At 38.0% G+C, this 26,848-nt stretch overlaps 1 protein-coding gene across 14 annotated transcripts in view; it reads left to right on the top strand.

Annotated features, from left to right (window-relative positions):
- HIVEP1 (HIVEP zinc finger 1) overlaps nucleotides 1-26,848 on the top strand; it is a 130,840-nt gene that overhangs the window by 83,553 nt on the left and 20,439 nt on the right. For 13 of the 14 annotated variants that reach the window (XR_011139067.1, XM_068931840.1, XM_068931850.1 and 10 more), the window contains 5 exons: nucleotides 8,521-14,471; nucleotides 21,115-21,248; nucleotides 22,643-22,818; nucleotides 22,997-23,038; nucleotides 24,889-24,993. Coding sequence is in view for 13 of the 14 variants with exons in the window: in XM_068931840.1 (XP_068787941.1) it covers nucleotides 8,521-14,471; nucleotides 21,115-21,248; nucleotides 22,643-22,818; nucleotides 22,997-23,038; nucleotides 24,889-24,993 (6,408 nt within the window). In the remaining variant the exon portion in view is untranslated. The remainder of the gene's footprint in view (nucleotides 1-8,520; nucleotides 14,472-21,114; nucleotides 21,249-22,642; nucleotides 22,819-22,996; nucleotides 23,039-24,888; nucleotides 24,994-26,848) is intronic. The other variant, XM_068931848.1, reaches the window with a different exon arrangement.

Here is a 26,848-nt window from a genome sequence, read left to right as displayed (position 1 = left end):
TTTAATTTTCTCTCGTTAGTACATCTAGTTTAGACTTCTAGCAGCTGAAATCTGCTCAATAAATCCACTGCTGGTGCTAGACACAGCAAGAACTGGTATTGTTTTGACAGGCAGGCAAACAGATTTACAATTTTAAACTGAACATTTTGTCCTTTGAAGCTACTCTGAGAACTTGCTTATAACATTAATGTGATGTTAAAGTAATAGTATTTTGACTTTTTTTGACAAGTATAGCAGTGACAGTTCAGTGAAAGAGAGATTTCAACCTGTAAGTATCATTTTCAAAGGGACATTGTAGAAATTAACATTCTAAAACACTTGTTAAAAGAGAATTTTCCTAATAGTAAATGAAAAATGGCTCTTACAAAACTTGTCTACAGTGTATTGTTAAATTAGTGGCTTGTTTTCAGACCAAGCAACATATTGATGTTGAGACAGATTTAATTAATAGAAGGATTCCTTTGAAAGTTTCTTATGTCTGAGGTCAGAACAAGCTATTTCTGTGGTGAGAGGATGCTGAGCTAACAAACTAGCTAGTTCAAAGGGCATACCTGTTGTAAACCTGATGGATTGTTAATTTTAGCAGATGTGAACTGGGAGCAAGCCAGCTGTGGAAAGCAAAATTTTTGACTTGCTGGCTTCCGTGTAATCTGCCTTGCACTTGAGTAATGAATGTGTTTTTCATACTTTTCAGATACTCCTTTAGCTCAGGGAGTTGTCTATTTCCTTTGGCCTCCTCCTAAAGGGAAAGTATTTTATAAATGGATGCTGAAATAGATGCAGAGTAGTGCTATCTGGAAGCTGGATGCTCCAGGCTGACCTGGACAGAGTGTCTCATAGGAAACCACTAAAAGGTGCATTTGTATGTGTGTTTGAGAGTGAGAAAAGAGGGAAGATGTGCATGTGTGGAAAAGGAGAAGCGAGGATGGAAAAAGGGAAGACCTTTGAGTAGGCCAGTGATCTTGCCTTCAGGGACCTTCCACTGAAGCAAAAACAAACCTACCTTGGCAGGGGGAATCATCCTTCCCACCTTCAGAGTGCCAGATTGAGGGCCTCCTGTGGTTAGGGCATTCCTGCTTTCTAGATATCCATCAAATCAACTTCTGCTTCTGTCACATTCACAATGCCATTTAGTCTTAAAAGAAAGACCTGGTGCATAAGACACTTCGTATTCTCTTAGCCAGAGCTCCTCTTCAGTATTTTTAAATAGTAAGGTTGTTTGCTCTGAGCCCTTTGCCACTCTTTATCTCTCTGTACTTGCTAGAGGCAGTATGGAAATTACTCCAGTGGATCCCTACTTTTCAAATGGGAGATTATATTAAAGAAGTGCAGAGAATATGACGAAAGAGCTTGTTCTATCTGAACATCATTATGTGCAAAGAGAATTTAGTTAATATCTTGTTCTTTTCATTTTCTATTTTTTACCCTCGGACTCATGACGGAAACTCTTGGGGAGTTTATATTCGCTATATCATCTGACCGGATAGCAGTTGTTGTTTGCTGATAACCCTTAAATTGGTTGCTATTTCATCACTGATTTGTAATCTTGTTTTAAAGGCCTTTCTTCCTCTGTGTGTTGAGGGTAGAAATTGCTTTAATTATTATTATATATGATTTATTAGCCAAATCCTAACTTACGAGTAGCAGTTGATCACCCTTAAATTGCAAACAAGTAATTTAACTGTGAAACTGTTCATAACATTGCCTGACGTTCTAGGAGGACTTCCAACTGTTCCTCAGGTATTTTAGTTAATTTCTGGCAACATACTTTCTGTAACTGGTTATAGTTAAAAGTTTCTATTCTTTCTTGGATAACTGGGTAGAACTGGTTTCCAATTAGACTTCACCTGGAAGCTTATTAGTATTTTGCGTTCTTTTTTCATCTTATCGTGTTCATATCTTTCGCTTCTGTGTAGATCAAGAAATTGAGTATTGTCATATGACTATAATGCAGAGCAGTACATAAATTTCATGGGACTACATAATATATTAAGTATTTTTAAATTTTTTCAACATGTTTTAATCAAAACTGTAATACATGCTGTTCCTGAATGTTCATAGATGACACGTTGTGTGAGTAGTTAGGCATTAACCATAGGTCCTGTGGAAGGCTTTTGCTGTTCCCGTGTAACTCTTCCTCTGTCTTTCAGCAGTGCTCAAGACCTATGCAAATTCACAGTGATTTTATCTCTGCTGCTTTTTATGCAAATAATGCTGGGAAATCGCAATCAGTATCATATGTCATAGTTCATTTAATGTTTCATGCTGGGCAGGAAATTAACTGTTTTTAGGAAAAAAATTCATCCATTTCACTTTGGAGTTTGGTCAGAGATTTATTTGCAGATATGCTGTAATGGTATATTCTGTTCCCATTCACATATGGATATTCGCATTTCTCAGCTGAGGCTCAGTGTTACCTGAAAGGTCAAATGTTTATTGCTGTTTGCTCTTGATGGTCTTCCTCATTAAGCAAGCTATATTTATGGCTAAAGCTCTGCTGGTTGTTTCTTCACCCAAGCCAAGTTGCTAAATGCACAAAATGAGATCATTTTGTTATAAAGAAGATCCTTCTTGGTCTTGCTAGTGTAGGGTAATTATATCCTTACACCCCCTCAGAACTCTCTCTGTCAAAGTTATCTTGATGTGAGTAGTCATGACTTTAAAAGATTTAGTCATAAAGACAGCCACAGACTGTAACTTGTCATTTATTCTTTACCTATCCCAAGGCAAAAAAGAGCTGGCAGGATCTTATGTCTAGGATGAAACTATCACAGAAGAACTTCCTGACAAGTCCAAGCTGTGTGCCTTGCAGGGAAGGTGTCTCACGTACTGTATGCTAAAATGTTATTGCTCAATTTATAAAGCTAATCCAGCCTGCTCTCAGTGATGATTCCAAGGTATTTCATTTAGTATTTGAGGTGTAGCCCAGTGTAAACTTTTCTCTGTGGCTGCACATTTAAACTATTATCTGCTGTACTTTTTTGGTCAGGTTGTATATATATTCTTGATTCTCAGGGAAGAAACTTGGGGAATCGTTGTGATAAAATATGATAAAATGACTTCCATGATAAAATGGCTGGATTTGTGAAAAACAGTGGAGGACGGACAAGGTGACCTTCTGAGGTCCCCTCCAATCTGTATAATCTTATGAGTCTATGAAAAAGTACTTTTTAAATATGGGGAAACTCATTTACTAGTAGAGGTACTGGGTAAGATTTCTTGGTCTATATACCAATATACATTTTCTGTACCTTTACATTTAATAAGTGAACTTGAGATATACAGATTTTGCAGGCTTATCATACTGTGATGGTAGAAGCAATTAATGTTGCTAATGACTTTGCAAAAATTAATACCTTCGCTGAGGTTAACGGAACTGCTAGCATGAGTACTGGTACCATATATATTGGCACAGCTGCACCTTCCTTGGAGACTGGGTTAGTAAGACTTTCAGTGTTTTGTTTAAAAAGAAGAAATATGCTAACAAAATAGTCATGGTGGCCTTATATTGCAGATCAGACTTATTTCTTTATCCCCAAATCATGTTCCTTACTTATTCATGGAAAAGATCAGTGGAATGATTTCTCCTTGATGACTGCTTTGCAGTAGTTTCAGTGAAATCAAAATTAAATAAGCATCAGGTGTCAAGTATCAGAATATTTTGACTATTTAAAGACAACAGGAAGTTTAGCTTTATTCAGAAGATCTTTAGCTATAGTCTCTCTCATTTTTGAAAAACCTCACATCTTTGAATCATGGCTGTTGTTAATTGTTAGAGTCACCTTTTAGCAGTATATTTAAGGCTTAACTGATTAGACACTTTCAGAAGAGGCTTGATCTCAGCAGCAGTTCTCTCAAGCCAAAAAGCACATTTAGGAACATGAGCTTTGATTTGAAGATTTGGTCTTTGTATGCATGCCTACCATGGTTTTAAAAATTATTGTGTAGTGTAAAATGAGTGCATGAGATGATGAAAAATGCTGTTCTTTGGACTGTAGAGGCAGACAGTGATGCTGCCTACTAAGTGTTTCCCAGGGTAGCACTGAGAAGGAAGGGAGCTTGGTGCTTTGCTTCAGTTCCCTGTTATTCTTTTCCTATTTCTTTTAGTACAAGCACATTAGAAGGGAGAGAAAGAGAGTGGGTGTTATAATAACACGTAGGCTTTGAGACAGGCAGTTCTGAAAGTTACTTAAACAAAACCATTGAGATCATTTTGTCAAGACATTGTCTAGTTCGCCAGTGAACGCTAAGGAAGAACAAATCCAATTGCTTATACCTTGCCTTTATTTGCTGCATGAGTTACTTCTCTAGTTTGCTGTCTCTACCACCCCAGTTGTGCCCTTTTGCTCCATTTCCTGTGCGTAAAGTGCAATAGAGAAATTACAGGTGAACAAAGTCATGTTTAGAAACACCGTTTTGTTTTGCCACGTTTTTAGTGCAGAATTCCTAGTGAAGAAGCAGAATTAAAAAGAAAAATAGTACTGATAGAAAAGCAGAGCAAAGCAAACGAGAGTGTGAGACGGGAAAGCCCAGAGATGCTCCAGTGCCTCTGCTATGTGAAAAGTGACGTGTTAAGCATAACGGCCTTGTTACCTGTCCTCTTGGAACAGGCAGCTTAATCCTATTTGATGTGATAAAGTTGATGTTTCAGACGGTTGTTTGAAATGACAGCCCTTACCAAAAAAAAAAAAAAAGAAAGAAAAAAACCAAAAAACACTTCAACTAAGAACAAGTGGAATTATTGCAGAAGCTTTACCAGCTGAAGGAGAGAAAGGGCTTTGTGGTTGCACGGGGAAGTGAGCAGTGTGTGTAGAGTAAAGGAGTGGCAGAGAGAGAGGAAAAAAAAAAAAGGAAATAGACCTTTTTTTTGTGTCAGGATGTTTTACATTCTCTTTGTTTATTGTCAGCTTGTTGAAATGTGTGAAAGCTGATAGCTTACCATGGGCCTGGTAAGTTATCACCCTTGTGAAAGTTGGAGGCTCTCAAGACCCAGGATGGTTAGCATTCTGGGACTGGTATTTTCTACCAGTTTTGTTATTGCCTTTAGAAATATTGATGCAGTTGATCTTTATGCAACCACGTTGCTTTAAATTAACAAATGTGTAATGAAATATCTTCAACATAAATCGGAAGTAAAAGAACCTATATGCAAAAGGAAAAAAAGGTAAAAGTAAGTGAAAAGAAGTTGTCAAAGATTCCTTTTTTTTCCCTAACATATGCTAGAAGTTTGTAGATTAGTAAGCTTGAGGTGAATATTTCCATATGTATTTCTATATTATCAGGGACTAAAGTACAGCAGAGGACTTTTGCTATTGTGAAGCCTTGTAAAGCCATTGTTAAGAAAGTACATTTTTGCAGGATTTTATAGACTGGTACACTGAAGCACAGCTGAGACTTATCTATAAAATCGCAGAAGAGTCAGAAATACAAAGAAGAAATCTTATTGGTGCAGAAGCAACACAATCAGCAATTGTACGTGACCACTTCTGAATGTTATGTAATATATAACTTGCCTTTGTTTATTCTTTTTTCTTTCCTTTTCAAACAGTTTCCTAAACATCTTTATGATTTGGCATGTGTTGGACTATTTTTTTAAAGTATGAAAAGTAAACGGCTTATAGAAAAAGTCTGATCTTTTCATAACAGATTTAAGTTCTTTGTCACTTAACTGATAGGTTAGAGAAGCATTTGTACTTTCTGTAAGACTTTCTCAGGCCACTTTCCGTCTTTCAGCTGTGCTGGTTTCCAGTTTACTAGTATGGTTCGGTTTGAGTATGCTTACTGCTGAAAACCAGGAATAGCAGCTACTTCATGTTCTGAGGCATCAGGTAGAAGCAAGTCATTTGATTGCTCAGTTACCACGGTATAAAACACATTAGTCTTTCTGTGTGCATTAGTTCACTTGGATGTTCCCAATCCACGTCCCTTATTTCCTTTCTGTGTTCGTGTTCACCAGTGCTCTTAACTCCTCAGCTGTGTGTAATCTGCCTAGATCTTCCCTCGGTGCTCCGGTGCAAACCCTGGCAGTGGGATAGGTGTGGAGGCGTGATTGTGACAGGATAAAAGCTGCAATGTGTGCATAAAAAGAACCATATTACTTACGCTCAATTAACATGGTCATGTTTCAGAGAGATCACCAAACCATGGCTAAAAGCACCTTTGCATATAATTACCTAGGTATTTTCTCTTTGACTGATGTAGAATTGTTGTTCCTGAAAAGACAGCTTCAGTAGATTATGAAGTTTAAAGAAACCACCATTATTAATATTGGTGGTCATTTATTAGTGCAAGATACTTGTTTAATTGCAAAGCAATAGAAAGTACAAAACATTATGATGGAAGAGAGTTCTGCTTTGAATATGCTAAAAGCAGTCTAAAACAAATGGGTATTGCTGAAAAGGCAATAAATGCAAAGTTCAGTTAGGGGTTAAATGAAAGATTGCTACAGAGATTTCTTTTTGGGTGCACAAGATGAAGAGAAACTTCCCACAGTTAGGATTCAGAGCCACTAGTTCTAGAGATGAATTTTAGAGGCAATGCGTCTTTTATGGGACTACAGAATGTGACAAAATAGCGTCCTGCTCTTTATAGTTAAATTTCCTCTAGTGAGGCTGTGAGGGTAATATGTCAAGCTCTGCAGAATGCAAACTTCCATGTCTGTAGGTATATTATGTATTAGGTAGGAGGTATATTCTTTACTCCTTTGATTTGGAAGAAAATCTCCAGAATATCTTTTTGCCTTGAATGAATATATGTATTTTAAGTTGACATCCAGTTTGAAACAGGATTTTGAACTTCCAAGTGCCTAAACTGTATCCTTAGCATACAATCCAATCAGGTTATGCTCTGGCATGGAGTAAACCGTGCCAGATCATCTTCTTGCCCTTTTTCTACTGGGCACTTTGCATTCTCTTCTGCTACACTGGCTTTAGGCGTGGCCTGGATTTCCTTTTAAATGGAGCAAGAGTTCCACTCTGGATTCATCAGCTCCAGCGTCTCATTAGATGCACATATACTTTGGCTTTCCTCCCACTGAAATGTACAAGCCAGCTGGTTTTTCTGCAAGAGGATATTCTTTATGGCCAATGAAAAGGGGCTGTAGAATTGATCAGTACTGGAAAATCTAAGCTTTCTCCACTTAACGCCTTTGGAAGTTAACTGTGACGATTTGTCCACTTACATGTTGCCTTAAGGCTAGCCTTTGCATAGAATTGCACAAAACCCCCCTGTTCCTGATGTGCAGGCAAACATGCTACGTGGAGTTAGTCAGTACTACTTCTCAAAATACATACACAGCTGAACCTTTTCAGAGGCATCAGCCTTCCAATCACATCATAGCCCTACTTTGCTTTGAACAGTGGCAATCAGATGAATATGTTCTTGGCTAGCAGCCTAATGAATGAGTTGTAGAAATTTGAGAGAATGGATTTACAATCATTTAATACTTGGCTTCCTCTGCAGTCACTACCACTGATGCTAGCTGAGACAGTAGCTGTGATTGTCTAGATGTTTAAATATTAGGCAACAGGTGAAATATATTTAACCAACAGTTTAAATATGACACTGTTGAGGTAAGCAAAGGTGTGTAATATCAGGTATCAATATAAAATACAGTTTGTAAATATCAACACTGAACTTCAGGCAATATGTATTTTTTGTTCTGGAGGAAATTGGACTGTATACAAACTAATATATATACTTGCTACAAAATGATTCTGCTGAATAGCATAGCAAATCATTTGCTATTCACTACACCCCTGAAACTCCCTGTGCATACCTGCTTAAAATGAGCAACAAGTGTTGCTAGTAATGAAATAGTTCAAATTTAGTTTATTTTGTCTTGTGATGCACAAATAGAAAATCATTTAAGTGTGACTGATTTTATTCATGTGCAGTAGTTGCTCATCTGAAATGCTATTGAAGTTCAGTAATTGGAGTTCTGAAATACAGTGTTTGACAGATGGTGTAGGTGGTTTGTGCCATTTCCATGATAAATCCAGTTACAGATATAACCATGAGGAAGTTGTCTTCATTCCTTGACTACTGCAACATATAGATGGAAAAAGTGACAAACATGACATGAAAATGGATGTATGTCTTGGTTCTTCATTTTTCTGCTGTAATGATTGAATTTTCAAACAAGTGCAAAAGACAGATTTATTTTATTTTTACTTCATTTGAAAAGGAGTTGCTATAAATACTAAAAAAACTGTTTCAGTAGCCTTTATATTTTAAATCTCCTTTTGCAGCCTTTCCTATAGTAAATTACTTCTGTAAGGTTTTACGGCATGAGTTTGAAAACATTACTCTTTTTAGATTAAAATAAAATAGATCCTCAGGAAGATACATTTACTATTAAAAATATCAGAGGCTTGGGAGATGGACCGTTCTGTTGCCTTAGGGCTTGCTGTACGAACTCTTTTTACAGTTGAAACTTAGCGATGATAGAATAGCATAAATAAAAAGAAACTACATTATACAGTTTTAATATTATTTTTTATTCTCTTTGTGTTTAAACAGAAATCACAGATGCTGGTACTAGAGGAACCCCAGATACAATTAAGGGTGTGAAGAGAAAAAAGATTGTAACCGAAAACCATCTAAAAAAAATACCAAAATCGCCTTTGAGAAGCCCCACCGAAGCAAAGGTTAAACAAAATGTAGAGCCTTCACCATTAAAAGTTCTTCCAGATGCCTCAGAACACACCAAGGCACAGAATCACTTACCTGTGCAGAATGGGAATCAGTGTACCAAACAAAATGGGGGAGCAGTTAGTAATGAGATAAATGTTGAAACAACCAAATCTGAGACGACGGTGCAGACAACGCTTTCTGTGGTACATCAGTGCTTGGAGCTGAGTAAGCAGACGGTGGAGGATTCTGATGCAAACCAGTTAAACTCGCCAGAGAAGAAATCTGTCTCTAACTCCTTATCAAGAAAAGCAAAGACTGACAGTAATGAATGTATTACTTTCGGTGATTGTAGTACTACATCCCCATGTACTCGTACTGCATTCGATGTCTTATTAAAAGCTATGGAGCCTGAACTGAACACCTTAGCACAAGAGTGCCCCCCTTATGGGATGCAGATAGAAAAACTGAGACCAAATAAAACTGTAAGCACCTCTTCTAGTCTCACATCCAATACGATGAGTGTCCAAAATCAGCCTGCTTTATCACAGCATGAGTTGGCAGCTGGATCGCACTATTTCCCGCGTACTTTAAACAATGTTCATGTAGCAACAACAGCTAAGAATGGGCAAGCACAGATCCAATCAATTTCTCATTCACAAGACCTTATTGCTAAAACCAGTCAACAAAGTCACCAGGTCGTTATGTGTCCAAGTTTCACTAGGTCGCTAGTGCAACAGCAGAGTCCAGAAAACCCCAAACTCCAGCAGATATACAGTATGGCAGTAACCTCGTCTGTCGTTCACACCTCATCTTCCACGGTAACTCAGGTTTTTCCTCAAAACCAGTTAGTAGCTAGTTCATCTTCACCTTTGCCAATTAACACATCCAGTTCCACACACTTGTCTATAGGTCCCATCTACAATTCAGCCCAGATAGCATCAGTTGTAAATCATGGTGTAGAACAAATATGTAATCTTCTTAAAGACCAGAAGCCTAAAAAACTAGGGAAGTATGTCTGTGAGTACTGTAATCGGGCCTGTGCCAAGCCCAGTGTTCTCCAAAAGCATATCCGATCCCATACTGGAGAGCGACCGTATCCTTGTGTGACATGTGGGTTTTCATTTAAAACCAAAAGCAATCTGTACAAGCACAAAAAATCTCATGCACATGCTATCAAACTTGGACTTGTCGTACAGCCAGATTCTGGTGGTCTGTTCTTATCTCATGACTCGGACAAAGCACTTAGTATTCATTCAGATGTGGAAGAAAGCGGTGAAAGTGAAGATGAAGGCACTGCTGATGAAAGACAAGATGATCAAGAACTGGAACCTGCACAAATAGTGAAAGTCATTTCGAGTGCAGAAACTTTGCAGAAAGGAAGCCCTATTCCACTGAGCAACCCAGACTGTATAGCAGGTGATTCCTCGTTACATGATACAGAACCACAAGTAAGGGCAACTTTACCAAAAGTAGTAGTTCATCCTGTTAATGTTTCTCCTTTAAGGGCCGATAGTCCAAAAGTAACGGATTCAGCACCTGAGCTTGCTGCAGCACAGAAGAAAGGAGATTTTAAAGTGACAAATCTTCAGTCAAACGTAACACACCCAGCCTCATTCAAGGAGAATGACGTAAAGCAACATCAGAAGATAGAAACGGGCCTATTAGAGGAACAGCTAGGGTCTGCGATAGGAGCTGTGCATGCTCAGCTCCAGAGACAGCAAGCTACTGATTGTTCCCAAGATCAGCAAGGAAAATGTCTTTTGAACCCTAGAAGTTTAGGTAGTACTGATTCGGGTTATTTTTCTCGTTCTGAAAGTGCTGATCAAACAATGAGCCCACCAGCCCCTTTTGTAAGAGGACTGCTGACCTCTGAAAAAGATTTAAATAAAAATCTACCCTGTGTGCCAAGAGCAAGTGGGATGGTAGCGTCTGTGGTTCAGACAGTTTGTACTGAAAAAAATTTGATTCTCTCTGGCCAAATGCGACCACCCATGGCAACAAAAACCCTTGAGGAGCGTATCTCAAAGTTAATTTCTGATAATGAAGCTGTTGTGGATGACAAGCAGTTAGATAGTGTAAAACCAAGAAGAACATCTCTTTCAAGAAGAGGAAGCATAGATTCACCAAAATCCTACATATTTAAGGATTCCTTCCAGTTTGATTTAAAGCCCATGGGAAGGAGAACTAGTTCAAGCTCTGATATACCAAAGTCTCCTTTCACACCCACTGAAAAATCAAAGCAAGTTTTTCTTCTGTCTGTACCATCGCTTGACTGTTTACCTATAACAAGAAGTAATTCTATGCCTACTACCAGTTATTCAGCCGTACCTCCAAATGTAATACCTCCCCCTCATCCACTTCGAGGAACCCAGTCGTTTGATGATAAAATTGGCTCTTTATATGATGATGTTTTTGTATCAGGGCCTGCTACTCCACTGAATCAAGGTGGACATCCTCGGACCCTTGTTCGACAGACGGCAATAGAAGATTCTTCTACTGGTGAAAGTCAAGTTCTTGGACCAGCGCGATCTGTAGAAGAAAGTTATCTTGGATGTAATTTATCAAATGAATCTTTATTGCAAAGGAGTAAGTCCCTGGCACAAGGATCAAATTTAGAAAAAGCAAAGAAGTCACCTCAAGTGCGAGGAACAATGTTTGAGTGTGAAACCTGCAGAAACAGATATAGAAAACTGGAAAATTTTGAAAACCACAAGAAATTTTATTGTTCAGAATTGCATGGACCTAAAACTAAAGCTGCAATCCGAGAGCCTGAGCATAAAACTGTTCCCAGTAGTACACAACCTCAAATTCTGCACTACAGAGTCACTAGTTCAACTGGTGTCTGGGAACAGACACCTCAGATAAGGAAAAGAAGGAAAATGAAAAGTGTTGGAGATGATGATGACCCACAGCAAAATGATATGAACATACCATCAAAGAATGCAGACAGCCAGAGTAAACCAGCAAATTCTTCCAGTCTGTCAAAACACAGTGCAACAGTAGTGGGTTCACAGCAGCAAAGCAATGTTGTACTTCAAAGTTCACAAATTCAGCTTGTGGCTCGAGGCACAGATCAGACTACTGAGCCAAAGATGGCTCCACTTACTGAAAAGCAGGCAAGTTCAGTTGCGCAAGAAAAGGTGGAGTTGAAAAGACAAGGGACTGGCATTTCAGTAATACAGCATACTAATTCACTGAGCAGAAATAGCTCATTTGAGAAATCAGAGTCTTTTGAAAGAGTATCACCAGTTTCTTTTCAAGAGCCCAACAAGGTTACAAAGCACCGCTCTTTGAATACAATTGTAATCCAAGAGGATAGACACTCTCATCTGCATACTCCCCAGCATCATCAACCGCTATCATCAGAAGCACCTAGAGGGGAAGCTCAGGGAAGTCAGATAATTTCTCATGAGAGAAGTACACCACTTCAGCCATCAAGACTTGTTCGCCAACATAACATCCAGGTTCCTGAAATACTGGTCACAGAAGAACCAGACAGAGACCAAGAAAACCATTACAGCGATCAGGAAAAGACAGAGAGATTTAATTGGCCACAGCGTAGTGAAACTCTGTCAAAATTGCCTACAGAAAAACTTCCACCAAAGAAGAAAAGAATTCGCTTGGCTGATATGGAACATTCATCTACTGAATCGAGCATTGACTCCACACTTTCCAGAAGTCTAAGTCGGGAGAGTAGTTTGTCTCATGCCTCTAGTTTCTCAGCTTCACTTGAAAAAGATGACATTTCCAAGGCTGAGAATCCTTCCAAAGTAGAGCTTATCAATAAGTCAACAGAATTCCTTATGATTCCTGCTGGCTCTAATGTACTGGGTGTGCCGGGCCCTCACTACAGGGAAATGAGACGTGCTGCATCTGAGCAAATCAGCTGCACACAGCCATCAATGGAGGTTGTAGACTACAGGAGTAAGTCTTTTGACTGTGGAAGTATGTCTCCATCGAAACCTGCCTCACTTGTAGAGGTAGCCGCTCCAAAATTGTCTTCTGGAAATGGTATTACTGGACATGTGCCTCTGCTAGAAAGGAGGAGGGGGCCATTTGTAAGACAAATATCTTTAAATATTGCTCCAGAAAATCATCAGCCTCAAATTAAATCAACTCCTTCATTTCAGACTGCTCAGGCTACAGATATGCCCACAGTGCCATTTCACAGGTTGCAGAGCTCCAGCAAGTCTTCAGTGGAGTTTCCTTCAAGTACTCAGCGTTCACAGACTCACTCCAGGCCTCACTCTGCAGTTCAGAATTGTAATCCTGTTAGCCTGTCTTCAGTTCAGCAGCCTCTAGAGCATGTTTTGAGTAATCAGGGACAGCCATCCTTGCATCAGCCTTCCCAGACATCTACTAAAACCTCAGCCCAAGGAGAACAAGCAAACACATACATGCTTTCATGTCACCCCGATGAAAAAAAGGATTGTTTTGCTCCTAAGTATCAACTTCAAGTTAAAACGTTGCATATAGGTCAGCCATACTCCTCTAAATTATTAAAAAATACTTTAGCAAACCAGACTGTTCCAAGTCAGGCTGGGGTGGACCAGAATGCATCCTCCTTTGAAATGCAGACTAAATTGTCTGATAATATGTCTAATCCATATTCTGTGCCTCCTCTAAAACAGATTATCCCTAATAACTGCAGCAGTCAAATACATCAGCTTCCTCCTTTTGTAGTTCCTGTCCGTATTCATAGTAGTATGCCATCCTATGGCTTTGCAACTGTTACACCCCTTCCTCACATTTTATTGACCCAGGATCAGATAAATCAATCTGTTTGTAAAACAAACGTTGTGACAGTGCCAATGCTTGAAGGTAAAACTCAGCTGCCAAAATCTCACAAAGACTGTCAGAGGACTTTGCCAAATTCATTTGAATTTGAAAGTTCACTTCCTGATAATGGAACGAGAAATTCACCTTTGTCAAGCTCTTTGAATATTATTCAGAAAGTGCCAGTTAGTGGACTCTTCCCTCAACAGGAAGCTACAGCTTCAAGTAAGCGAATGCTTTCCCCAGCCAACAGTTTAGACATTGCCATGGAAAAACAGCAAAAACGTGTTAAAGATGAGAGTGGAGCTGCCTGCATGACAGATGCTAGACCACTGCATTCACTGAACCTTCGGTCTGGTGACCCTACTAGTAAGCAAAAGAAACCAGTTTTGGTGAGACAGGTGTGCACCACAGAGCCTCTTGAAAATCATCTGTTAGATCCTGATGCTGTTCCACAGCAGGAAAAAAGCAGCAAAGCTAGTAATTCAGACCTGCTATTGCCTGACCGTCATTCATCTGCATCTGGGGTTTCAGAAACCCTAAAGGAGTCACCCGAATTGGAAGAGCTTAAGTTGTCAGCATCAGCAGTGCTTGTAGTTAGAAAACCATCTGAACTGTCTCCAGTGAATAATCAGAGTTCTCTTCCAAAGCCTGTAAGTAGCAGTCAAGAAAGAAGGTCTCCAAGTATTAGCAATGAGAGCAGGCAAATTGGTAGCCATGGTCAAGCACAACCTGTAACTACATTGTCTGCAATGAATGCAGGAGAATTGCAAAGATTGTCATTTCCAAGCCTCAAGACCTCGACAAATTTTACCTGGTGTTATCTCATGAAGAGAAAACCATTACATCTGCTGCAGAGTGACCAGAAAATTTCAGCATATTCTACATGGACTATTAGCCCCAACAATCCCAATCCACTTGGTTTGCCAACAAAGGTAGCTCTTTCCCTCCTCAATTCCAAACAGAAAGTTGAAAAACCACTATACACTCAAGCGAGGACTACTCATCCCAGATCTGATGTGTTGGTCTATTCAAGCAAGTGGAAGAGCAGCTTAACCAAGGTACTTAAATTATGTTTGATGTATACTGATCGTTTACGGAGAATGTGCTTTGGAAAGCATACTTGCTTGTGTTTCAGAGAATGTAATATACCAGATTTTTTTATCTGATTTTGAATAATAACCTCTACAATATATGTGCTTATTTATTTTAGTTATGCTGGACTGAACTGCTAAAAAGATCTTAACTAATTCCATTAAGAAACCTGTTCAAAAGGATTTATCCCTTTTCTTGGAAATTAATTCCTGGATTTAAATCTGTATATTAAGTCTTTGTTTTGGTAGGAATGCATTTGGCTATTTTTTTGAATGCAAAGGGTATAGCAAGGATAGTTCCAGTGTAAACATTTTTTAAGCACTTTTAACTTAAACAGGTTAATTAAAGATCATAGCTGTACATTTTGCCTTCAAAAATCAGCTGGTGTTTTCTGTCACAAGACAGTTCTCAGACTGAACAGGTGTCCATGGATATGCCACAGAAATATTTTTCACCGTTGCTGGTCATCTAACTGTGGGAGGAGTAGTGTCCAATTTCCCTCCCTCCCACCTAGGTTAATCAGTGGTGTGAAATAATGACAAAACCAGTAAAATTTAAAACAAAATTACCACTTTTGTAAAAACACTCACAATTTCTTAAATTGGTGCTACTCCAAATATGCCATTAAATTTTTTGCAGTGGAATGTTCTCAGGGCAATGTTTGTGACCTACAGAAATATTCCGTAATTCCAGAGTCAAATGTGGAAAAGCAGAGTAGTCACCTAGTATTTCCGTAAGTGTCTTTGGGTTGTGCATATGTGATCAGGATTTCGTTTACTGAACAGGACCAAAACTGCGTGCTTATTTGCAGAGAGTTTGGTGTTCCTTACTAAACTGATACACCTCTGTGAATAGGTAAATGTGACTCTTTGCTCTGTAACGTGGCGACAAGCGTCAGTGTCCATTTTGTGGATGAAACACTAGTTTTTGTTGGCCCATCTGATGAAGCTGTAATGCCTTTTGAAGAGAGCTGCAGTGTACATTGTAGTTTTGTGCTCTTCTTTCTTCCTTGTCCCGTATGTGGTATGTTCTTTGCCATGCTTTTCTTTCGAGCTGGCAAAAGCGGAGCGTAAGCCTTGAAGCTCAGTTCCTCTAGAATCATGCAGAGACTGTCTAGAACATACCAATTGTTTGGTGGGTTAGAAACCATCATACTATGTCATGGTGCCGTCTGCTAGCAACACAACTTTCTGGGCATCTGACTGAGAATTTGGATCAGTGGGTCCTGCAGTTGCTTTTCAGGAAACATACCACAGTCTTGGGAAAAGAAGTGTGTTTCTGTTGATGTTGTGTGATCAAGACTGTTACTGTCAGAGGTCAGGATGGGATATTTCTGTGTTTGCTAAATGTTTTGCTAAGATACCAAGTCGTCAGTGGGGAGAAGAGCAATAAGATGAGAACCTCTGTGCAAGAGGGAAGAAATAGTTTTCAGAATTACAGGGGGAGTTGAGAAGATATTCTCAAACCCCCAAAGGCCAAAAGAGTATTAGAGTTAAATCTAGTCCTCCTGAGGTCAGTGGGAGATTTTACCAGCACTTTTTTTGGAGATCAAAACTTAATCCATAATGTTTCAGATGGAAAATACATAGAGACTGCTGACTTCATGTCAGTGCTCTAACTGAACTGCATTTTGGTTCAATGTTAGTGCACCTCCTTTTACTTGTTAAAACTCATATTACCTGCTTCGACCTGCTTCCTCATACGTTTTATTAGATGTTGTACTTAAATAGTGCTAAGTTTAAAAAAACAAGGAGAGGATTGCTTTTAGGTTTAGGTTTTCATTGTTGTACCTATTTGAGCAATCCTTTTTGGGAAAGGCAAGTCTCACAGTAGCTGTGTCATCGACTTGTGTTTACTTTATTCTTAAAGAATTGTCTATCAGAAGTTCTGCAACAACAAAGCCACTGTATGCCCAATGAAGAACAAATTTTGTCTACAAACGAGTTCTGTTTAGAATATAAATAATGGATAACAATATTCAAAAAATATTTTGACAGCATCCTTTTAAGCGCTATAGGAGTACTTACATGCCCTAATAGGCAGCTGTCATGTACATTTACTCTGCTTCTTCTACAAAAGAAATGCAGTTATTAATCTTTCTTTAGTCTTTCTTGCTGACATTTTGAATGAAACACACTAGCGTGATGAAAATGAAAAGTTCTTAAACTCTACTTGGGAATGATTTACCAGTTTTACTTAGAGTCATTATGAAGGAAGAATGCACAGCAAGAAATCACCAGTTGAAGTTTAATTGGCATGTCAGATTGTATGAGTAAGGTTTAGCATGGCAGAAATTAAAAACTGAAAAGACCTGATAGGTACTGTGACCTAATACCTCCAGAGTTTGTCTAGTTTCTCTTTCAGTGACTCAGGCAGCGAGATTTCAGCCGCTTTCCAGGATGATGAGAATGCTGTTACAATATACCTCTGTATCACCAGCCTCCAGCTAGACCTGGTAATGGCATAGCTGACGCCAACTTGGCAACTTTTAGTTAGTCTCATTGCAGAAACCATGTTTAGTGGAAACAAAAACTGAAATTCCTTATTCTGCTCATGCCCAGTAATTCTCCTACTGGGTTTTTCTGGTTGAGATTGAGGGTGGAACCAGAACATTGGAAGTCCTTTTAGCAACTAATATTCCATTTTTACAAAAACAAACAGATTAGCAGAGTAATTCTCTATTACCTCCAAAAAAATGTGATTGATTTCCTGCTAAAAAGCTTGGCGGGGTCCTGAATTCCTTGAAGAACCGCAGTTTAGATTGTAAGTCTCTGGGGGTTGTGACTGTCATTCAGAAGATGTTTGTTCAAGTGGTTTGCACGTTTTAACCCTGACCTGACGGAGAGCTCCAAGTACCACTAAGGTACAATTTATTATTAATAATAGAGATGTGGTGCTTTTATCCCTCACATCCTCTCTCATAGGCATAGCCTTTTCCAGAATGATTTGGAGTATTCTGTTAGTGGAACTTTAACTGCTGATCTTTTCACAAAGATAAAGTGACTTCCTGAACTGTTCCTGGTCTTGCCCCTAGAACTAAGTCATGTTTACAGAGATCTCATGTTTCTGCATAACCACCACTAATCACTGTCACAAAAAACCCGGTTCTTTCAACAATAGATGTCATGGGAAATGAAAAGACATGTGAGCAAAATGCAAACAATAAGGAAACCCTGGACTTTGTTTGCTCTTCACAATTCACTGCTCAAAGGCAATAAAATAGGTGTAGTTGCCACGTTCCAATGATTCAAAAAGTGCCACAAAATGGTATTGTGAAGGAAGCTCCTGGAATAAATACAGCATATTAAAATGTAATTTGAGGTTCTCTTGTATAGAAAAGGCTTACTTCATCTTTCTGCTCCTTTTTTTGTTTTATTTATTTATTTATTTTGCCAGATTTCCTCACCTGAAATCATCAGTGCTGTATCAGGAGCTGTTTCTCAAGCCTCTACCTTGATCTTTGATTTTGCCTCTCTGAGGTGAATTGGTAATGTTTAGTGTGTTCCAGTGTGAAGATTTTCAGGAGTGAATATGCTGAAAAATGGAAAGTTTCTACTAACTAGAAAGCTTTCCTTTCTCGAATTATGTGACACAACAGTTCAGCTCACCACTGGAAAGTAGTTAAATGCACAAGATTTTTATGTGTAAAATAGTAAAACTTTAAAGATATGAAAAACATTTTCCCTAAATAGCTGCATGCCAATAGGAAAAATGTTTAATGAATATTAAAATCTAAAATTTTTATAGCTTGGATGATTCAGGCTCTAAGCATGTTTTTTTTCCAAGGGATGTTGTAAAGCACTAGAACTATCTATTGAACTCTGGTCTCTGGGCAGCCCTAACAGCAGTTTTCTTTCCAGTTTTATACCAGTAATTGAAGACAGTAGTGTTACACTGGAGCAAAATGAGTAAAGTAGAAATGAATCATGGTCTTTGTCTCCACGGTAGGAGAAAGAGAAGACTGCTCGAAATGGAAGACATAAGTAATTGTGGAGAGGAACATTTTTCTGTTCCTCTGAACAAAATGCGCTGTCATTTTTCTTCCCTTTTCACCATTTCTAGTGATTTTTCTAGGCTTTAGATGAGATAAATTAGAGGATTTGCATGTAAGAAACCTCTACGGTTTAAAGATCAGCTGCTTCTAATGATGATAGAGTCCAAGTTACTCCAGTCTTTTCAGCATCAATGTGGAATTTTTCAAAACATTAAAAAGGTTGATTTTTTTCATTATCAGGGAGCACTTCTGTAGATTTCTGTAACAGAAACTCAGATAGTGTTTCTATTAGAACATCTCTTGTGATGGCAGCATTTTGCATATTTAAGTCACTGAAATAAGCGGTAAAAATACCATATAGCTATTTAATTAAAGTACATCAGTGGAAGGTAGATAGTAATGTGAACACCTAGGTTAGACTACCTTATCTCTGTGCATAACTGTGTATGTATAATACTAAAAAATAAACATTTGCAAAAAAAAAAAAAAAAGGAAAAAGAAAAAAGAATCTGGATAGTCCAGGAATATTTGGCCTTGTGTTACTTTTTTGCACTTGGGTACTTCTTTGACTATACAATAGATTATAAAGATATGTATCACCATAGTTTGGATAATGACACAGGTCAAATACATCTGGAATCTTCTCCTCACCCCTTTGTTTTTTTATTATTGAAATTTAAATGTGGAAAAAATACTTAGTGTATTAGGAATGAAAGAGCAAGCACTTAGCGGTGGTATTATTCCAAGTACTGGGAATACTTATGTGGTATTGAGCTTGTTCCATAGATTCTGTATTTTCCACTACTCTTTTCCATGCTAAATTACAAATGTCATCTTGTTATTCTCTGTTTGCAGTGGAAACAAAAGCAATCCATATGCCAAATAGTGTATAAGATCTGCAACATGGTTGAGTTAGAGTTGCTAGAGTAAGCTCAACTTTTGAGTTGGACCTCCTTTCATCTTATATGAATACTGTTGCAACCTGCAGGGTGAAATTTCTTTCCTCCTACACACAGGCAAAATTATTTTGTATGCTGTGGTAGAAGCGCTCAGGTATTTGAAAATCCAGCCCAAATCAATCACAGGACTGCATAAGAGAGTACAGATTGGAGAAGTACTTGCAGCCTGTGGTATCACTTATGCGGATTCCTAGGGCCTTTGAATCTAGAAGAAAGTCACTTTTCCTCTGAGCTGAGTTAACTCCTCATCAGCCAGGAAGTAAAGGCCATGGCAGGAATTTCACGGAGGAACATAGGCAAGCACCCAATGCCAGAATGATGTCACTCTTCAATATATGTAATGACCAGTGTAATTCATCAGTCGTTTTAAGTCAGCCAGGGAAGTCATTCCTCTTGCCAAGAATTCTCAAGCTTACAGCATTAAATTTTATAATGAGTAGAAAACATAAGGCCAGTCTTTTCTCTCTCATCGTTTTATTCACTTATCAATATGAGCAAATGTGGTAAGTATGCCAGCTACGTGGGTAGAACAGTTTATAAATACAGCAGCAATAATTGCTGGCTAATTGGATCATTCCTTCATTGTTGCCCGTTTTATAAATATCTTAGACTTGGAAGGAGTAGATTTTAATTGGTAAATGTTGGGGAAACTCATCCTCCTCTTAAAAAAAGATCTTTAATTAATAATCAGGGGAAATTGAGAAACGTATTTTTGTTCTGCTAGACAACTGGTACACTTTTTCTTCTGATTTTGTCTGGCAGGAAGACTTAACTGTGGAGCATTGCTTTGAAAGTGTTTTGGAATCTCTATTAATAACATCACCAAATTTGGAACAGTCAATTCCTGCACTAAAACAGGAACACTTTTTTGAAAAATATTTGAAAACATAAGTATCACCTCCCCTTTGAATACTCCTCCTTTCTACCCTCTTGCTCTATGCTGGGCCACATGCTTCTGACAGCCATGTGGCACTCCTGTCAGAGGGTGTAAGCTGCACCCCGCAGCTATCAGAGGAGAGCTATGGAAGGAAAGAGGCCCCTCTCCTCCCCACCTTGGATTTGCTGGGGTCGACACCAGGGACCAGAAATTTGGAAGGTGCTCGGGAAATGTTTTGATTCTTAAGCCGTGGCAAAATAAGCCCAATAACTGGTTATGCACTAAAAATTCCTCCCTTTTTGTCAAATTATGGAGGACAGTATCTCATGGAGAGCTCTGTCTGTATGCTCCAATTACTGCAGCTGGGGCAGAGGAGTGAATTTGCAGCCATTCAGGAAGCAATTGGGTTTGATTATAAACATCTTCTCTCCATACAAGGCTATCTGTGAGCCAGAAAAATCTCACCTTTACCTTCGCAGAAGAAGGAGGAGGCGTCTTTGAATGCAAATTCAAAGCACTCCTGGTTTTCCTACATTACCATAACCTCCATAAGGATTTGCCAGCCCTCAAATACTCAGTACATAGTGAGGAAAACTGAAAAGTTTAGCAAGGATAATTCTTTGTTTCACGTTTCTTATAATAACTGATATTTTTTTTTAATTTTAAGCATGGCTTGTGAAAGTAATTATGCTTTTATTCATAGTCATTTGCAGATTTGAATGGCACATGAAATATGTTAATTTTAATGATAAATGTATAAATGTCTCATTTTCTTTCAGCGAGCATTAAATAGGAAAAAAATGATTGCAAATGAATTCAGCAATAAGGAGAACTCTGAATCAAGCACTGACCATGATAAAGAAAATTCCTTTATCAAAACTGAACCAAGAAGAGTTAAAATATTTGATGGAGGGCAAGTATTGTACTTTGTAAACTACATATTGTTGAGAAGATAATTTTTTCTTGATTGTAGACTTTGCAGGGATGTTGCGTCCTGTTTGATTTCTCTTAAGCAACAGTGCCCATACTGTGATCTGTGGATGTTGGTTAATGTTTCCAAGAAAAATGGAAAGTCATCTGAAGCACAGAGCCATGAGAGATATGAGGGGGAAAATGAAATAAAGAATAATAAGCAGTGTGATTGATTTTTTTTTCCAAACGGTAAACATTAATCAATAGTAAAGGCAGTTAGGTACAGCCATAGAAGTAAATTTTTTCCCTGTAGTTCTTTTATGTGATAAATAGTATCCATTCCACAGTAAGGTTATGTAATTGTAGCGGGAGAGGATATAGCGATGGTGGCTGGGCAGGGGCTAAGCAGTAGGCTGCAGTACAGTCTCGGTCTGCCATTTTTCCATGGTGTGCGTAAGCAGGAGAACTCCTGAATTAAAAAGTACCGTGGGAATATTTACTGAGAGTAGTAGTCCATGGACTGTAATGTTTTCAATGAGATACCTGATATGAGTATCAATATGAGTAACAGTTGCTTTAGTCACAGTGTTGTGCCATGTACAACATCTTACAAAACAGAATTTTTTAATAGAAAAGAGCCAGTGACACTTCTAACAGTGTCACTTGAGCACAAATGGAGCATAGTTTATGATTCTAGTAATTGGTAATGGGCTCTAGGGCTTTCCGTTTATAGGTTGCTGGTTTTAATCCAGTCTAGGCCAGCAGTTAAGCTGTTTCCAGCTACCCGGGTAAAACGTTGCTACGTGCCTCCGCTCAGTTCCAGATGTTGCAGGAACCACGTCACAAAAACTAAGGACAACATTTGGCATCCTTGAGCAGAGATAGGAATGTTAATTGCATCTGAAAGACTTTTTCTAGAGACAGTCCCAATAGGTTGAGTCCAAAGCACAGTAACAGTGAATTTTAAAGACTTTCCCGTGCTTATAACTAATATTGTGCTTTTTCTGCATCTAGTGTAGAGCCTCAAAGATGTTCTTTTAAAACATCTTCATGGTGCTCAAACTCCCTCCCAAGAACTGATACTTTTTAGAGTGTGCTCTTGTCTTTCAAAGATAAAATTTGAAATCTTGAAATGTTTAGCATCAGACAACAACCCTTTTTAATAAAGATATTATCATTAATCCTAAACAAATCAGTGATTCCTTAGTGAAAAATCTGGATACAAGTTTAACACATAAATGCATAAGTTGAGCACAAAAAGAGTTTGATTGTTTTTTTCAGTCATTCATTTTCATATGTTATGTACTTTTTAAAATTCTGATAGATTATTGGTTTCTAACTAGAATTCTATTCCTTTTACAACTTATTTCCTTACTGGTGTGGTACTTTTACTAGGTACAAATCAAACGAAGACTATGTGTATGTTCGGGGGAGAGGAAGAGGGAAATATATCTGTGAAGAGTGTGGGATACGTTGTAAGAAACCCAGTATGCTGAAGAAGCATATTCGCACACATACAGATGTCCGTCCTTACCATTGCAACTACTGCAACTTCTCCTTCAAAACTAAAGGTAGAGGAACTTTTCAGTGTACAGTATAACACTTTTCAGTGTAAAGTATAACACTTTTCTTCACAAATTTTGCAGCCCATAAGCTAAAGAAGTTGCCTCTCCCTCAAGTTTTATTGTCTAATGTTCCAAATATTTGCAGGCTCTTATTTCTGTCTTTTCCTTTGTTTTCTGTATTCAGATAATCACATCTTTATATGGATGAACTGTGTGGCATGGCATGGTAGGTGAGAAATTGGAGTGGAATAGGGAATTAATAAGGGAGCATGGTAAAAGTTAGGTAGAGATGAATGAGATAACTAACTGCTCATCCTAAGTAGGAACTAACTACAGAGATAAAATTGCAAGTCCCTACGTCATCTGGTGGTATGACAGTAGTATATTCTACTGTTATTGACACTCAACTGATTGCTACAGTGTAGAATTTGGCCTTTATTAAATTATTATTTTAAAATCTTTCTTAAAATCCATAGGAGGACAAAATTCTTTTTCCCTTTGACATTCTAAGACCCAAAAATGGACCCTTTCTTTTTAAAACCTGTTTATGCCAGATGCTTAAATGCATCCTACTTTAAGCAGGTGGCATAGTAAACAGCAGAAGTTCCAGGACTCAAAATAAGACAGGATAAGTTCACAGCCAAAATTCTTTGAATGAAGAGTTTTAAGCAGTAACATTTTTCTTGGCTTTGCAATCCATTTGTACCTTTAGTGGGTTCAGGATTGCTTAGCAGTGAGGTAGAAAACTTCCAAGAAATAACACAGTACTGCAGGAAGTAGCATGCATGGTTTTATATGTGTCAAAATTTAGCACTGTATCCTGATGTGCTGGGTAGTCATCTTGCCTTGTTACGCCAACATTTAGATGAAATGCCAGATTGAGAACATGATAAATTTTGATTATAATTTTTGCAGAGTAGGTATGCTGGCCAAGTTCAAGTAATTAAGTTCTGCCCATTTGCAATTGTCTCTCATTTCAGTTGCAAAAGATATTTGTATTCACTTCCCATTCTGCAATTACTGTGCACTGCTGATGCCATTATTGCTAGCACAGTCAGTTACAGAGATGGGTGCTTGATGTTTGGCAAACTCCCTTCGTGAAAGTACAAAGTAGCCAATAATTTCATATAGCAATGTGAAACGGGGAAATTTGCTATTTATAAGTCACTCAGAAGTAATTTATAGCTTCATGACAATTATTTCAAAATTTGGGGTGAAACCCTAGTCTCATTTCAAAGCAGGAATAAAATTCTCAATGAAACATGATCACAGAAGAGCCAGCCTCTCACCAACTGTACTTTCTTCAACTTGAATACCTCAAAGTAACAGGTTTACATGGGACAAGCGTAAGTTTAGGTGTAAAGTGTGGAATTACCTGTAAAAACATACATTGCACAGAAGTAATCATTTACAGATCTCTGTGATCTACTCTAAGTTTTTCTTGATGATGTTTACTGTGTTTTCTTCTCAAAGAAAAAGGGGCCGCCGTTATGATTATGATCTTGGATGTGACTTGCAATAGCCAGCCTGTGGTTACGCATTCACTTTTATGATTCAGGCTGAATCTTGTCATGCTCTCGTTTTGAGTAAAATGAATCTGTTTGCTTAGGTCTGCAGGGAAAATGATTAACCCAAAAATAGAATCTATCAAATACTGAAATACCTGCAAGAAATGAAATTTACTTTCACATGGTAGTTGTCTGTCAATAGAATTTTGAAGGCTGAATCAGCCTGCTATATAGTTTGCCATAAACAAATGAGAGATCTTTTACAGCCGTGCAAAATATAGCATTTTCTAGGTTTTCCCTTTTATTCTATTTTATCTCAGCAAAGAACTGCCTAAAATGTAGCCAAAGAACTAGTAGCATTCAGGATGCTGACTCTGCTGCAGTACTTGACAACTTACGTTAAGGGAAAAGGCTCTGCCAAGTGTATAATCAAATTATTCAGGTGATCATAAATATAGCTGTATAGACTATGAACATGTTGTATATATATTTGTATACATTGTTATTGTGTATATATTTATATACCTTGTATAGTTAAGGAACAGTTAATTTTTGTTTCTTTCTTAAGGGAATTTGACCAAACACATGAAGTCAAAGGCACACAGCAAGAAATGTATGGATTTGGGAGTCTCGGTAGGCTTAATAGATGACCAGGATGGAGAAGAAGAATTTGGTAGGAGTTTAAAATCTTCTTTTCTTTACTACATTTTTGTATTTATTTTGTCATCCCAGTTTCTTAACCTTTCTTTTCCAAAGCTTTTAAATTCTGGTGGAGAGAAATGATACAGTGATAAACAATCTTAGAAGCTAGTCAAAGGCAGCAAGAAATATTGGAAGAGCCTTGAACCAAAACAAATGACTGGCAGATGCTAAAGATACATTGCTGTTGAGTTTTTCACAGAGCATTACGCAGTTTAAATCTGCCAGTTTCACAGATAAATATGACAGAACTGAAAATACCACAAAAACAGCTGCTTGCCTAGAAAAAAAGAGTCTGCCTTCATAAAATATACTATTTCTTTCAGAATAATTGTGCATGAAATTGTCAAAGTTTTGAGATGCACATTTCATTAAAATTGTATCGCTAACAAGGCACCCAGAATTACAAATGTTTTGATGAGTGCTTTGTGCAGGCTTTGCAAGGAGGCTAACCTTCTTGTGTAGAGTTCTGTCCTCCTTCACAAATGAGCGTATAACAGCAGATAATTTAGAAAGTATGAAAAATTTTCATCTTGACCTATTCTACTTTTCCGTTAATGATGGGAGTGTTTTCGAAATGAATTTATTTGCAAAAAATTTGATTCTTACATTTCCTGCACACTAAGACTGCTCCGTTGCAGATGAGATGAGATTTGAGTACAATCAAAGAATGACAGATTGGGTTTGTGCGAGTTTTGTTCAGCGAGATAAGAAAGATGGTTTAGCGGTGGCAGACGCAGTGGGACGTAGGGCAGAATTGTATATTAGAACTTTATTTTGGATCTCAGCATTTCTCAGTGCAGTGGTGGAATTTCCTCCTTTCTCCCATCTCTCCACAGGGAGATGAGTCCTGTTGCCTTGCCTGGTTGTATTTTTCTCATTTAGGTGGAACAGTTTATTAGCTAGTGGATGATGTTTAGAGAAATGAAAGGAGTGAGGAGCTTTATATTTAAGCAGTAAACGACAAGAAAGATGAATGCACCTGCTCTCATATGACAATCTCTAGCAGAATAAGCAAATTAGCATGGATCTAATTCTTAAGAACGCTGGGAATATGACTCAGCTAGTATGATTCAGTAGTGCTCTAGGTACAGAGAAACCTGTACTTCCCCCTTTTTTAGCATTGTTAGATTTATTCCCTATTAGGAAAGCTAAAAACAACCCCTTTGGCAAATAATGTACCAGACTAATAAACAGAAGACAAGCAGCAATACAGATGATTGTCTTTTTCTCACTTAGGAACAGTTTTCGTTAACATTTTTCAGCCTTTAAATGACAGAAGAGTTGCCACACATTCTTAAACATTGCTCTGTAGCTTTCTGCATTTTATTTAGTTTTATAAACTACAGATGGCCAGATATTTCCATTTACTAAGACCTGAAAACATTTCATTGATTGATAAGCTGATATTCCCAATTATATACATTAAACATTGCATTTGTGGTTATAATATAATGGTTATGTTCCCAGTGTTTAAATAATTGCCCATAACATCCTGTACAAATAAGCCATTTCAAATATTTGTTGAAAGATTGTTTTCCTTTGGCTCCAAAAACTATTTCATTGACAGACAGAGATTCTCTCTTTCTTTACATACAGTGTGTACATGTATGTGTAACCACACAATAAATATCTTATATGTTCCCTGAAATACGTTCTTTGTTTCAGCAGAGTAATTACTTGATGTTGCAGATAAATTGAGTCTTACAATTTTGAAAAAAGCATGACAGACATTCAGTAGAATTTGCCATATAAGTCCGTAACATTCTTCTACAAATTTAATTTTAAGACAGCAATGCATTTTTTCAAAGTAAAGCAGGTAACGCGGT

This window comes from Struthio camelus, chromosome 2 (assembly GCF_040807025.1).
Source record: "Struthio camelus isolate bStrCam1 chromosome 2, bStrCam1.hap1, whole genome shotgun sequence".
NCBI classification, from domain to species: Eukaryota; Metazoa; Chordata; class Aves; order Struthioniformes; family Struthionidae; genus Struthio; species Struthio camelus.
Note: the sequence above shows the minus strand (reverse complement) of the source record. Positions and strands in the feature narration are given on the sequence as shown.